Source organism: Notechis scutatus, chromosome Z (genome assembly GCF_049901735.1).
Source record: "Notechis scutatus isolate UNSWTSFEM ecotype Mainland chromosome Z, rNotScu1.2, whole genome shotgun sequence".
NCBI classification, from domain to species: domain Eukaryota; kingdom Metazoa; phylum Chordata; class Lepidosauria; order Squamata; family Elapidae; genus Notechis; species Notechis scutatus.
In genome coordinates this window covers 128,934,293-128,946,135 of record NC_142025.1, presented here as the reverse complement: position 1 = coordinate 128,946,135, position 11,843 = coordinate 128,934,293, and the positions used below count along the sequence as shown (strand labels likewise).

Sequence of the window (11,843 nt, the reverse complement as noted above, 5' to 3'; positions counted from 1 at the left end):
GTAGGTTCTTCTTTTTGATTGAGTTCTTATGTTCTTCAACGCGTGCACTTATTCTTCTGTTAGTTTGTCCAATGTATGTGGTGAGGCAGGCAGTGCAAGGGATTTCATATACTCCTTGGTTTTCTAACTCGATTTTGTCTTTAGGGTTTCTTAGGATGGTGGATATTTTTCTGTTTGTGCAGAATGCTGTTTTAATGTTGTGTTTTTGGAGGATCTTGCTGATTTTGTCTGTAGTGCCTTTTATATATGGGAGGAGGGCTTTGCCGTTCTCTTGTTCTCTGTCTTGGATTTTGGTTGGGGTTTCTTTTTGGATTAGGTGGGTGATCTTCTTTCTTTGAAATCCATTGGCTGTTAGTACGTTGGTGAGAGTGTTTAGTTCGGTTTTTAGGTGTTGTTCATCAGCTAAGCATTTTGTTCTGGAGATGAGTGTCTCAGCTACGGAATTGATCTGTGCTGGGTGGTGGTGTGAGAGTGCGTGTAGATAGCGGTTTGTATGTGTTTTCTTTTGGTAGATGGTGTGTTCTAGGGAGCCATTGGGTTTTTTGTATACCAAGACATCTAGGAAGGGAAGTTGATTGTTAGCTTCTGTTTCCATGGTGAATTGTATTTTGGGGTGTAGGCTGTTGAGGTGTGTGAGGAAGTTGTTCAGTTTTTCTTTCCCGTGTGGCCAGATTATGAAGGTGTCATCTACGTATCTGAGCCAGAGTTTGGGTTTGTGATCATATTTCTCTAGAGCTTGTGTTTCAAAGTGTTCCATGTAGAGGTTTGCGATGACAGGTGAGAGGGGTGATCCCATGGGTGCTCCTTCTATTTGTTTGTATTTTTGTCCGTTGTAGGTGAAGTATGTATTGGATAGACAGTGATTGGTCAGATCTAGGATGTGCTGGGGGGGGTTGTATTTGATTTGGATGGCTGTCAAGGCTTCTTTTATTGGCACTTGGGTGGAGAGGGATATGACATCGAAGCTCACTAGTATGTCGCTGGGTTGTAAGTTTTGTTTCTTTATGATCTCGATGAACTGGAATGAGTTTCTTACATGTGAGTTGATGGATTCTGCATAGGGCTGTAGTTGTTTGGCGAGAAATTTGGCTAGGTTTTGTAGAGGTGAGCCTATGGAGCTGACTATTGGTCTAAGTGGAGTTCCTTCTTTGTGTATCTTGGGAGACCATAAAGCTTAGGGCATCTGGAAGATTTCTCTCTGGGTATGATTCTTTGCTGGATTTCTTCACTGATGGGGAGGCTTTTATTTTGGATCTGGTGGTTTTTTCTAGGTAGGTGGTGGGGTCTGTCTTTAGGGGTTTGTATGTGGGGTCTAGGAGTAGGTTGGTTAACTTGGTTTGGTAGTCAGATGTGTTCATAACCACTGTCGTGTTGCCCTTGTCTGCTGGTAGGATTATTATGCTGGTGTCTTCTTTCAGGTTACGTAGTGCAGTTTGTTCTTCTTTGGATAAGTTGCTTTTGGGTGGTTTGCTAGTGCAGAGGATGTTGGTGATTTCGAGTCTGATTCTATTAGCATCATCAGGGTTGGTTTTGGTCAGGCTGGTTTCAACTCCGCATATGATGGTTTCTGTGGGGATGTGTTTGGGAGCAACAGCAAAGTTGAATCCTTTTGAAAGGACCTTGGTTTCGGCTTCGGTGAGGATCTTGTCTGAGATGTTGTGCACTGTTTGTTTCATGTGTGGCTGTGAGGGAGAGGAGTTGGTTTCTGGCATTGTTGTAGTTTTCTGAGTTTGTTGGTGTGTGTGTCTGTCTTGAGGGTGGTCTGTGTTTCGGCTCTCCAGACAGCGAGTTGTTTGGTTTGTCCCAAAGTAAGGGGTGAATCTTGTTGCTGAGTCTGAGGTGAAGTGTGAGAAGATCTTTGTTGATTTGGTCTAGGAGAAATCTTTTTGTGTGAAGTTCATTTCTAATTAGGGCCAATTCTGTTCTTTTTAGGATGCGTTTGGTGGCTGCTGTGTTGGTGTGGAATTTCAATTGGAAGCTTGTGGGAATTAAATTTTGATCTCGGCAGTTGCATAGGAATGCGAGGTCACATAAAATGGAAGCTCTTTGGACTTCAAGTTTTTCATAAGTCCTGGTCAGATGGTGGGTTTCCTCCCGTAGAGGTGCAATATTTGTTTTCTGAGGTTCTCGAGGTATTTGTATGTGGATCTTTGGTTATTCGGGTTTTCTCCCGCGTAAGATTCAAAGTATCTAGGCAACGTTTCGATGAAGTCTCATTCATCATCTTCAGGCTTGCTTCTTCGGCTCTGTGCTTCTCAGAGTGATGTGAGCTTTCAGCTGCTTCTTCCTTCTAACTGCCAGTGGGGGTGTGACTTGACTGGGTGGGGGCTTGGCTGCGTTCCGATTGGGTGGGGGTGTGTTCTCATTGGTTGGAGGCTTGGCTGTGTTCTGATTGGTTGGGGGGCTGGCCGTGTTCTGATTGGCTGGAGGCGTGCTCTGTTCAGGTGGGGGCTTGGCCGTGCTCAGGCTAGTCCCAGCTGCTGGGGATTTGAGCTGGTGAGCTGGGATCTTGCTGTTTGGCTTTGAGTTCGTGGTCGTGCCACATCTTCATGGTGGGGGTCAGTTCGCTTCATGTATGGCTCAGATGGGTTTGAAGTGGGTAGTGATGCAGCTGCAGTGCGGCTTCTGGTCTGTTTTCGTGTCTCATCTTCTGTGTGGGTGTGAGTCTGATTTTTACGTGGAAGTGTGGTGGTGGCATCTTGTGTGGCCCTCGTGGGTGTGGGTCTGGTGTCATTCATCATGTTGGGTACTCGTCTGTTCATGAGGGCGGGTTTCCAAATGGCTGGTAAGCGGGAGGTGTCATCTCTTTTATTCATGCTGTGTGGGTGTTTTTCTATCTCTATGGCTTCTCTGATTATTCTGCTGCTGAAGTGTTCAGTTTTGGCGATAGTTCTGGTATTTTTAAAGTCAATCTCATGTCCTGTGGCTTTGAGGTGTTGGACCAGGGAAGAGGTTGGTTCTTCTTTTTGATTGAGTTCTTATGTTCTTCAACGCGTGCACTTATTCTTCTGTTAGTTTGTCCAATGTATGTGGTGAGGCAGGCAGTGCAAGGGATTTCATATACTCCTTGGTTTTCTGAAGATGATGAATGAGACTTCATCGAAACGTTGCCTAGATACTTTGAATCTTACGCGGGAGAAAACCCGAATAACCAAAGATCCACATACAAATACCCGAGAACCTCAGAAAACATATATATATATATATATATATATATATATATATATATATATATATATATATATATATATATATATATATATTTGTTTTCTTAAGTTTTCGCGGGTACTTACATGTATGGTGTTCAGCTTGGTTCGGGTATTTTCCCACGTCATTGTAGTTCTTTTAAAGTTGTAGCAACGTTTCAGCAGAATCTCATCTGCCATCATCAGGCTTCTGTATTGTGTCCGTCTGTGGGTCAGACTTTTACAGTGGTTTCAGATTTAAATTTGGGGCAGCCTATTGCTGTGCCAGAATGGTTTTTTCTTCATCCTGATTGGTTGGGAGTCTTGGTCTGTGTTTATTGGTCTCGGAGTTTGCTGTGTTCTGCTTGATGGGTGTCTCTGATATCTTCTGTCTGTTTTTGGCTCTTTTTGTATCTTGATTGGCTGGCAGCATTGTGTTACTTTAATGGAGGCCTTTAGTGCAGCTTGGCTTCGGGTAAATGGACGGCTATCATTAGTTAGGAAGCTGGGTTTCATCTGGGTGCCTGGTTGGGGTGTGTTTGAGCTGGAGGTATCAGGGGGATCTGTTTGTGCCCAGGTGTTTGCCTGGCTTGTGGTGTGGAGATTTTTTTGTTTGTGAGTGCAGGCTTCCAAATGATTGACAGCCTAGTGGAATCATCTCTTCTGTTCATGCTTTCTGGTCTTTTTTCAATCTCTATGGCTTCTCTGATGACTCTGTGGCTAGGGTTTTCCATAGTGGCCAGCGTTTTGGTGCCATTGAAGTTGATGCTATGACCTGTAGCTTCCATGTGTTGGACTAGTGAGGAAGTGTGTTCCAGCTTTTTGACTGCATTTTTGTGTTCATCCAGGTGGGTACTTATTCTTCTATTGGTCTGTCCAATGTATGTGGCCGGGCATGATGCACAGGGGACTTCGTATATGCCTTGGTTTTCCAGGTCAATTTTATCTTTGGGGTTGCTAAGGATGGCTGCTATTTTTCTGTCTGTTTTGAAGGCAGTCCTGATGTGATGTCTGTGTAGTACCTTACTAATTTTGTCTGTAGTACCTCTTATGTAGGGCAGGACAGCTGTTCCATAGGTCTGTTCATCTTCTGGGTCTCTATTATGTTTCAGTGTGTTTTTGTGGATCAAGCTGGTGATTTTGCTTTTGTGGAAGCCGTTGGCTGTCAGTACTTTAGTCAGGGTGCATAGTTCAGTCTTAATGTGTGTCTTGTCTGCCAGGCGTTTGGTTCTGGTAATTAGTGTTTTAGCCACGGAGTTTATCTGTGCTGGGTGGTGGTGGGATTGGGCGTTGAGGTAGCGGTTGGTGTGTGTTTTCTTCTGGTATATGGTGTGTCCTAGTGTGCCATCTGTTTTTTTGTAGATTAGTACATCTAGGAATGGTAGTTGTTTGTTTGTTTCTGTTTCCATGGTGAACTTGATTTTGGGTTGTGCACTGTTTAGGTGTGTTAGGAAATTGTTTAGGTTTTCTTGTCCATGGGGCCAAATCACGAATGTGTCATCGATGTATCTTAACCATAGTTTGGGTTTGAGGATGGCATTGGCCAGGGCTCTGGATTCGAATTCTTCCATGAACATGTTAGCAATGACAGGTGACAGTGGTGATCCCATGGGGGATCCTTCTATTTGTTTGTATCTTTGTCCTTTGTATATGAAATATGTGTTGGTTAAGCAGTGTTCTGTTAGTTCCATGAGGTGTTTAGCTGGTTGGTATTTATTTTTGATGATTTCAAGGGTCTCTTTTATCGGGACTTGAGTGAATAGGGAAACCACGTCAAAACTTACAAGTAGATCTTCTTGCTCCACGTGTAGATCTTTGATCATTTCCAATAAGTGGTATGAGTTTTGTACATGGGAAGCTGCTGTTTCAGCATGGGGCTGTAGCTCTTTTGCTAGGTGTTTAGCTAGGTTTTGTAGTGGTGCTCCTCTGGAGCTGACTATGGGTCTGAGAGGTATGCCTTCTTTGTGTATTTTTGGGAGGCCGTATAGTTTGGGGCATCTGGAAGATTTCTCTCTGGGTATGATCGTGTGTTGGATCTCTTTGCTTATGTGGCTGGTTATAATTTTCTTCTTGGTTAATTTTTCCAGATATGTGGTTGGGTCTTTGTTTATGGGTTTGTATGTGGAGTCTTGGAGTAGGTCTGTCAATTTTGTTTCGTAGTCTTTTCTGTCCATTACTACAGTGGCATTTCCTTTGTCTGCTGGGAGGATGATTATGCTGCTATCTCTTTTCATCCCCACAGAATCCATCATATGTGCAGTAGAATCCAGCCTAACTATATTAAATACAGATGAAGCTGATAAAATAAGACACCAAGTTACCAATATCCTATGCACAAGCAAGCCACCCAAAAGCAACTTACAGAAAAATAAAATTAAAGCACTACAAACCCTGAAAAGAGATTGTATACAATAGCTCCAGCTATTGTATAATAGCTGGAGCTTATTATCATTAAGCATAGCCTACTTTCTATGCCCGATATGGAGCATGCTATATTTAAAACCAATTAGGAAATATCAGGGACTAAGGACTGTGCTCTGTTTAGTATAATATGCAGTCACTGTGAGTATTAATGTACCATCTTTTGGCTACATTCTGATTTATTTCACTAAAATGCAATTGCTTTAATATTATTTTAAATATTTTATATGGATCTGTAAAAACATACACATGAAAAATGATTACAACACAAGACCCAGGATGTCAAAACAATAGAACTCAGAAGGTCATCACCCAGGTCGTTACAACACAGGAGGCTGATAGACACACAGCCAATACCTGAGCCGCATATGTTGTTAAGAAAAAGCCAGCCAATCTGCAAACATCAACTCCATCAACCAATCAAGAAATGACAACACAGCCAACCTCCCCACCAGGATATATAGGGAGACAAGAGCTCTGAAGCCAAAAGCACCAGCCTGAAGATGGCGAGTGGGACATTGTCGAAACGTTGCCAAGATACTCTCAATCTTACATGGGAAAAGACCTGAACACACCAAGACCTGCATACCTGTACCCATCAAAATCTACAAAAACATATATACATATAGATATATATGGTATTCAGCTTTTTGAGGGTATTTTCCCACGTCATTATAATTGTGATTTTAAAGTTGTAGCAACGTTTTGGCAGAATCGCATCTGCCATCATCAGGCTTCTGTATTGTGTTCATCTGACGTTCATCATACATACATGTAAGTACCCGCGAAAACTTAAGGAAACATATGTATGTATGTATGTATGTATGTATGTATGTATGTATGTATGTATGGCATTCAGCTTTGTTTGGGTATTTTCCCACATCACTACAGTTGTGCTTCCAAAGTTGGAGCAACGTTTTGGCAGAATCTCATCTGCCATCATCAGGCTTCTGCATTGTTTTCGAACACAGATGAATACAACGCAGAAGCCGGATGATAGTAGAAACGTTGCTGCAACTTTGCTGAAACGTTGCAGCAACTTTGGAAGCACAACTGTAGTGACATGGGAAAATACCCAAACAAAGCTGAATGCCATACATGTACGTACCCACGAAAACTTAAGATATATATATATACACATATACACATATACACATATACACATACACACACACACACACACACACACACACACACACACACACAGATTCTATATGAACTTCATCACATTGTACCAAGTACACAAATTGCTTTAAGAAGACTAGAAACCCAAAACAAGATTGAAATCTTAAGGAAACTGTCTTTTAAGGGTTCCAGAATTAAACATTTTCCAAGCAGCTTCTGGTACTGGTTTTCTCAGAACTGAGTTTTACAATACACTGTTTGCCATAAACACACCATTAGTAAGATGTGAGGAATTTAGTGGGTAATTTAAACAAGCAACAATTTTGAAAAATGGACCACCAAATTTCAGATTTGATATAAAGATTTTGAGTATTTGTAGCACTAAGTTACTCAAAAGTTAGGATTTATAACAATAATCAAAAGTTATAACATAACTTCTTTATCCCAAAAGTTCTCCCCCTTTTTTTTCTATAGGCAACTGGACTTTTTGGTTTCTCTTTGAAGACATTTCAATTCTCATCCAAGAACTTCTTCAGCTCATAAACTTCTTTATGTGATTTTATTTATCAACAGACATTACCTCTTTCCATCTGTAATGAGAAATGTCCTCTTGGCTATAGCAAAATAAAAGTGGAAGGGAAATTATCTTGCTGCTATGATTGTAGACGATGTGCAGAAGGGAAGATATCTGACCAAACGGGTAAGCAAAGGAATGCATTGAATATATCAATGATTTAATAAGTGTGAATTTTAATAATATTGTAGTGCCTGAGTATCTTGTATAGTTTAACAATGAAAATTTTGAACTAATTGTTGGGGCTTCCAGGGAAGAAATTGTGAAATGAAGACGGCTCCATGAAAACAGAAATGACTGGCAGAATGAAAGCCAGCAACCAGACTGACCATTCAATAATTTCCTCTTCAGATAATTCCTCTTGAGATCTCCCACAGAAGATCTTCAGACAGCTGCTCCTTGTGAGGAGACCACAAAACAATGGTCTCCCAAAAGTTTAGTGCTGTAGCAGAAAACCCATCATGGTCAGACACTGGTTGGCACTTTAGAAGGGACACTAAATTTGCAAACTTCCTTTCTAATCACTTTTGGATAATAATATCCAAATATAATATAATAATAGTAATTCTTAATTAAATTAATATAAAAAGGGAAAATCTGAACTAATTGTTCATGGTTCAGTGAAATCACAAAATCAGCTCAATTTAAATAGCCTAAGCACCAATAAGTTTCCCAGATTTCAATTGTGCCTTTTCATGTCTTCTTGAAAAAAATTATGAACACTGCTGAAGAAACCAGTACTTATTGATAGACTATACATGATTCTTCCTTTTTATCTTCTTTTGATAGTAAAGGTAAATTGACAGTGGTAATTCTTTTTCCACAGGTTTCTGGTTAATTTTACATCCTATTCTATCCAGATGTAATGGTTGTTTGATTTGATTGACAAACTTGTAGAACTTATATCATTGCCATTCTCATATAATAATCTTAGATGACTGACAACCACCAATAAAAATAGGAATAAAAACAATATCGTCCCCACTAGGCACCAAACCAATCTCCATCCTATACCAATGGTTGGAAAATAGCCAGAAATAGTTCCAGAAATACCTTGGCTACAATACAGGACTTTAAAGGTGACAATAGCCACCTTAAAGTGTACCCAGAAAGTAACTGGTACCAGGGCAGGTCACACATCACTAAGGTAACTCAGGTGAATGATGTGGTACCCAGAAATGCTTTGTTGACGAATTCTGGCCTAGTTGCATATTCCAGATTGTTTTCAAGGGCAGCTTCATTGCAACAATTCAACTGGGAGGTGTGATGAGAAGATGAGTAGAATTTGAAGGAGTGAAGCAATGATAAGATAAAAGAAAGCTGTGTCCAAGACAGACTATAAGATTTTGGTCAGTCCTTCAAGGTATAGCATATTAGGAAACCAAACTCATGCAGGGCATACTACATTTAGTTTAAACTTATACTGTGTTTCCTCGAAAATACAACCTACCCCAAAAGTGAGACCTAGCTTGTTTTTTACATCATCTGTGATATTCATAGTGAAAAACAATAATGTGTTTATGACATATTTTGTTTTTCTTTCTTTTTTCTTAGACTTAGATGATTGTTTGGCATGTCCAGAAGATCAATATCCAAACAAAGATCAAGATAGTTGTGTTCAAAAAATTGTAATTTACTTATCCTATCAAGAGCCCATGGGCAGTTCTTTGGCAATTATTGCAATCTTCTTTTCTGTGATGTCAGCGTTGGTGCTGGGGATCTTCATTAAACACCAGGACACTCCCATTGTCAGAGCCAACAACAGAAATCTCACCTATATTCTTCTCATTGCTCTTCTCCTCTCCTTCCTTTGCACTTTGCTTTTCATTGGGCAACCTGACCAAGTGAAATGTCTCATGCGACAAACTGCATTTGGCATAATGTTCTCTATTGCTCTTTCTTGTATCTTGGGAAAAACAACAATTGTTGTGCTTGCTTTCATGGCCACCAAACCAGGCTCCAAAATGAGGAAATGGGTAGGAAAAGGACCGGCTATCTCTATTGTTCTATGTTGCTCTCTGGTACAATTCTCTATTTGTGTGGTATGGCTTGCAATTTCTCCTCCCTTCCCCGATTCTGACATATATTCCATGGCTGAAGAAATTGTCCTGCAATGTAATGAAGGTTCAACCACTATGTTTTATACTGTACTAGGCTTTATGGGGTTCTTGACTGCTGTCAGCTTCACAGTAGCCTTCCTAGCTAGGAATTTACCTGACAGTTTCAATGAAGCTAAATTTATCACCTTCAGCATGTTGGTCTTTTGTAGTGTCTGGATATTATTTGTTCCTACCTATCTGAGCACCAAAGGAAAATACATGGTGGTTGTGGAGATCTTCTCAATTTTGGCTTCAGCAGCTGGATTACTGGTCTGCATCTTTTTCCCAAAATGCTATATCATTATTCTGAGGCCTGCTTTGAATACAAGGGAGCAATTAACAAAAAAATGAAATTGAATTTTAGCTAACAATATAAATGTGAACTCCAGTTTGTGACCTCCATCTTTTCAATTTTTTGGTAGATTGTGTGTCTTCTGTACTGTGTCATCTTGGAACACCACATTAATATACATGATGGTAACTATGAGAGGTCTTCTGAGTAATCTCATGAACCTTGATAAATGCTCTAAATCTGCTATTTCAAAAATTAGACAATATTGCTGACCACTCATATGAATAAAGGAAAATCAAGGAGGACTTAAAATCTCTGGATAGTTTTATAATGTGAAAACAATGCTATTGGTATCCTCCAGCATGTAAACTTTATACCTCTACGGTGGAGGGATTTTAGGTGTTCTATTTGCATTCAGAAATTCTTCTCACCTGAGGGAATTAAGGCATACTTAAAACACTGAGGTGACACCCCAAACTAGTAAAAGGGGAGGGGAAATTTATGTTTTGTTTTATGTGAAAAACTTGTATTAATCTAGACTTTATGAAAAGAATATGCGATGGAATTGCAAATTTGACAAGAGAAAAAAGAATTAAAAGGGAATAAGCATGAAGATATGGAAACTATGAGTGATTTAAAAGAGAAAAGAGTACTTTGGAAAAGGCAACGTTTAAAAGAAACGTTAAGGGTTACGAAATACATTTGAAATAAATTGAAATGAATTGAGAAGATGTTTAGAATGAGAGTAATATTAATGAATAGCATTAACTTGCCTGTTCCTTTTCTTATATAAAAGTTGAGAGGTAAAATGAGAAAAGAGTACTTTGGAAAAGGCCACGCTTAAAAGAAATGTTAATGTTTAAGAAATATATTTGAAATAAATTGAAATGAATTGAGAAAATGCTTAGAATGTGTTTGTTTCTTTTCTTATGTAAAAGTTGAAATGGAGAAGTAATAATAGAATTAAGTTAAAAATGGACAAGACAGAATTTGGAATGTAAAAATGAATATATAATTACTGTCATATTGCATGTAAAAGTGGTGACTCGGAATTATGTTGTACACTGAAAAGAGCTTTTTTTATGTTGTTTTGTAAAAATTGAATAAAATTTGTTTTTTTTTTTTTAAAAAAGAAATTCTGCTCACCTGTATTTATCTCACACATTCAAACACTCCATATAACTTTATTCCCAGGCATCCAAGCAGGTGTTTCATCTTCCTATGATAAGCAAGCCATATCCTGGCTCTTTCAAAATGTGCTGACATCCAGAGGCAGCCAAACCATAACTTACAAAAGCAAATGCTAAGATAGAATGAGGAGAATGATAGGAAAGGTGATTACAAATCTACAGACAGAGAAATGTAAGTGACATCTGGAGATTGGCATCAATTACAAGCAGGCAAGAGGATTATTATACAACTGTGAGGACCTTAACCTACATTAAGCAGCAAATCTTAGTAAGGGTCCTACCCAGAGGTGGGCTGCTGTTGCTTCGCACTAGTTTGGGCATACCAGTTGTAAAGATTCTGCACAGTTTGTTGAACTGGAAAATGCCACCACTGGCTGGCCAGTGAGAAGCCAGCCTTTAAAGGAGAGAATCAGAAACTTGAGTAGCACTGCAAAACAACTAGAAACCCAGAACAACTCATGGAACAGTAGCAAAACTCAGGTGTGCCATGAAACAACCAGAACTGCATATGATGCTGTACTGTGGACCAATGACTGTTTTCCAATGGCATTCATGTAAAGGAAATTCCGGGCAATTTACATGGGATGTCTCAAAAGCTAGAGAATGCTGTAAAAATAAGGGTGTCCAATTTGAAATGCTGTAGCAAAATGGAAGAGAATATAGATGTCAGTTTCAACTGTGGAGTCCTTGCTGCTCTCTTAGTTTGGTTGCTTTGTTTGCAGATATTTCATTGCTGAATAAGTAGCTTCTTCAGTGTGAGCAAAAGTTGGGATTTCTCCTTGTCTGTATACTGTATTTTCCCTAGCCCTTTTGGTGGGTGTATGATTTCCTCCTTGGTACTTCCTTGATCAGCATTTTTTTGCCTGATTATTTATTATTTTTAATCCATGCTTACCTGGGTGCTGGCTGTTTCAGAGAATGTGTTCTGTCTTTTTGTTTCCAATTTATGTTTATCAT

The 11,843-nt window shown here is 39.5% G+C and overlaps 1 protein-coding gene across 1 annotated transcript in view; it reads left to right on the top strand.

The window, feature by feature from the left end:
- LOC113431956 (vomeronasal type-2 receptor 26-like) overlaps nt 1-10,602 on the top strand; it is an 18,935-nt gene extending 8,333 nt beyond the window's left edge. The window contains exons 5-6 of the mRNA XM_087946561.1: nt 7,305-7,431; nt 8,860-10,602. Of these exons, the coding sequence (XP_087802687.1) occupies nt 7,305-7,431; nt 8,860-9,755 (1,023 nt within the window). The 3' untranslated portion in view covers nt 9,756-10,602. The remainder of the gene's footprint in view (nt 1-7,304; nt 7,432-8,859) is intronic.
- Nucleotides 10,603-11,843: the final 1,241 nt, after the last annotated feature.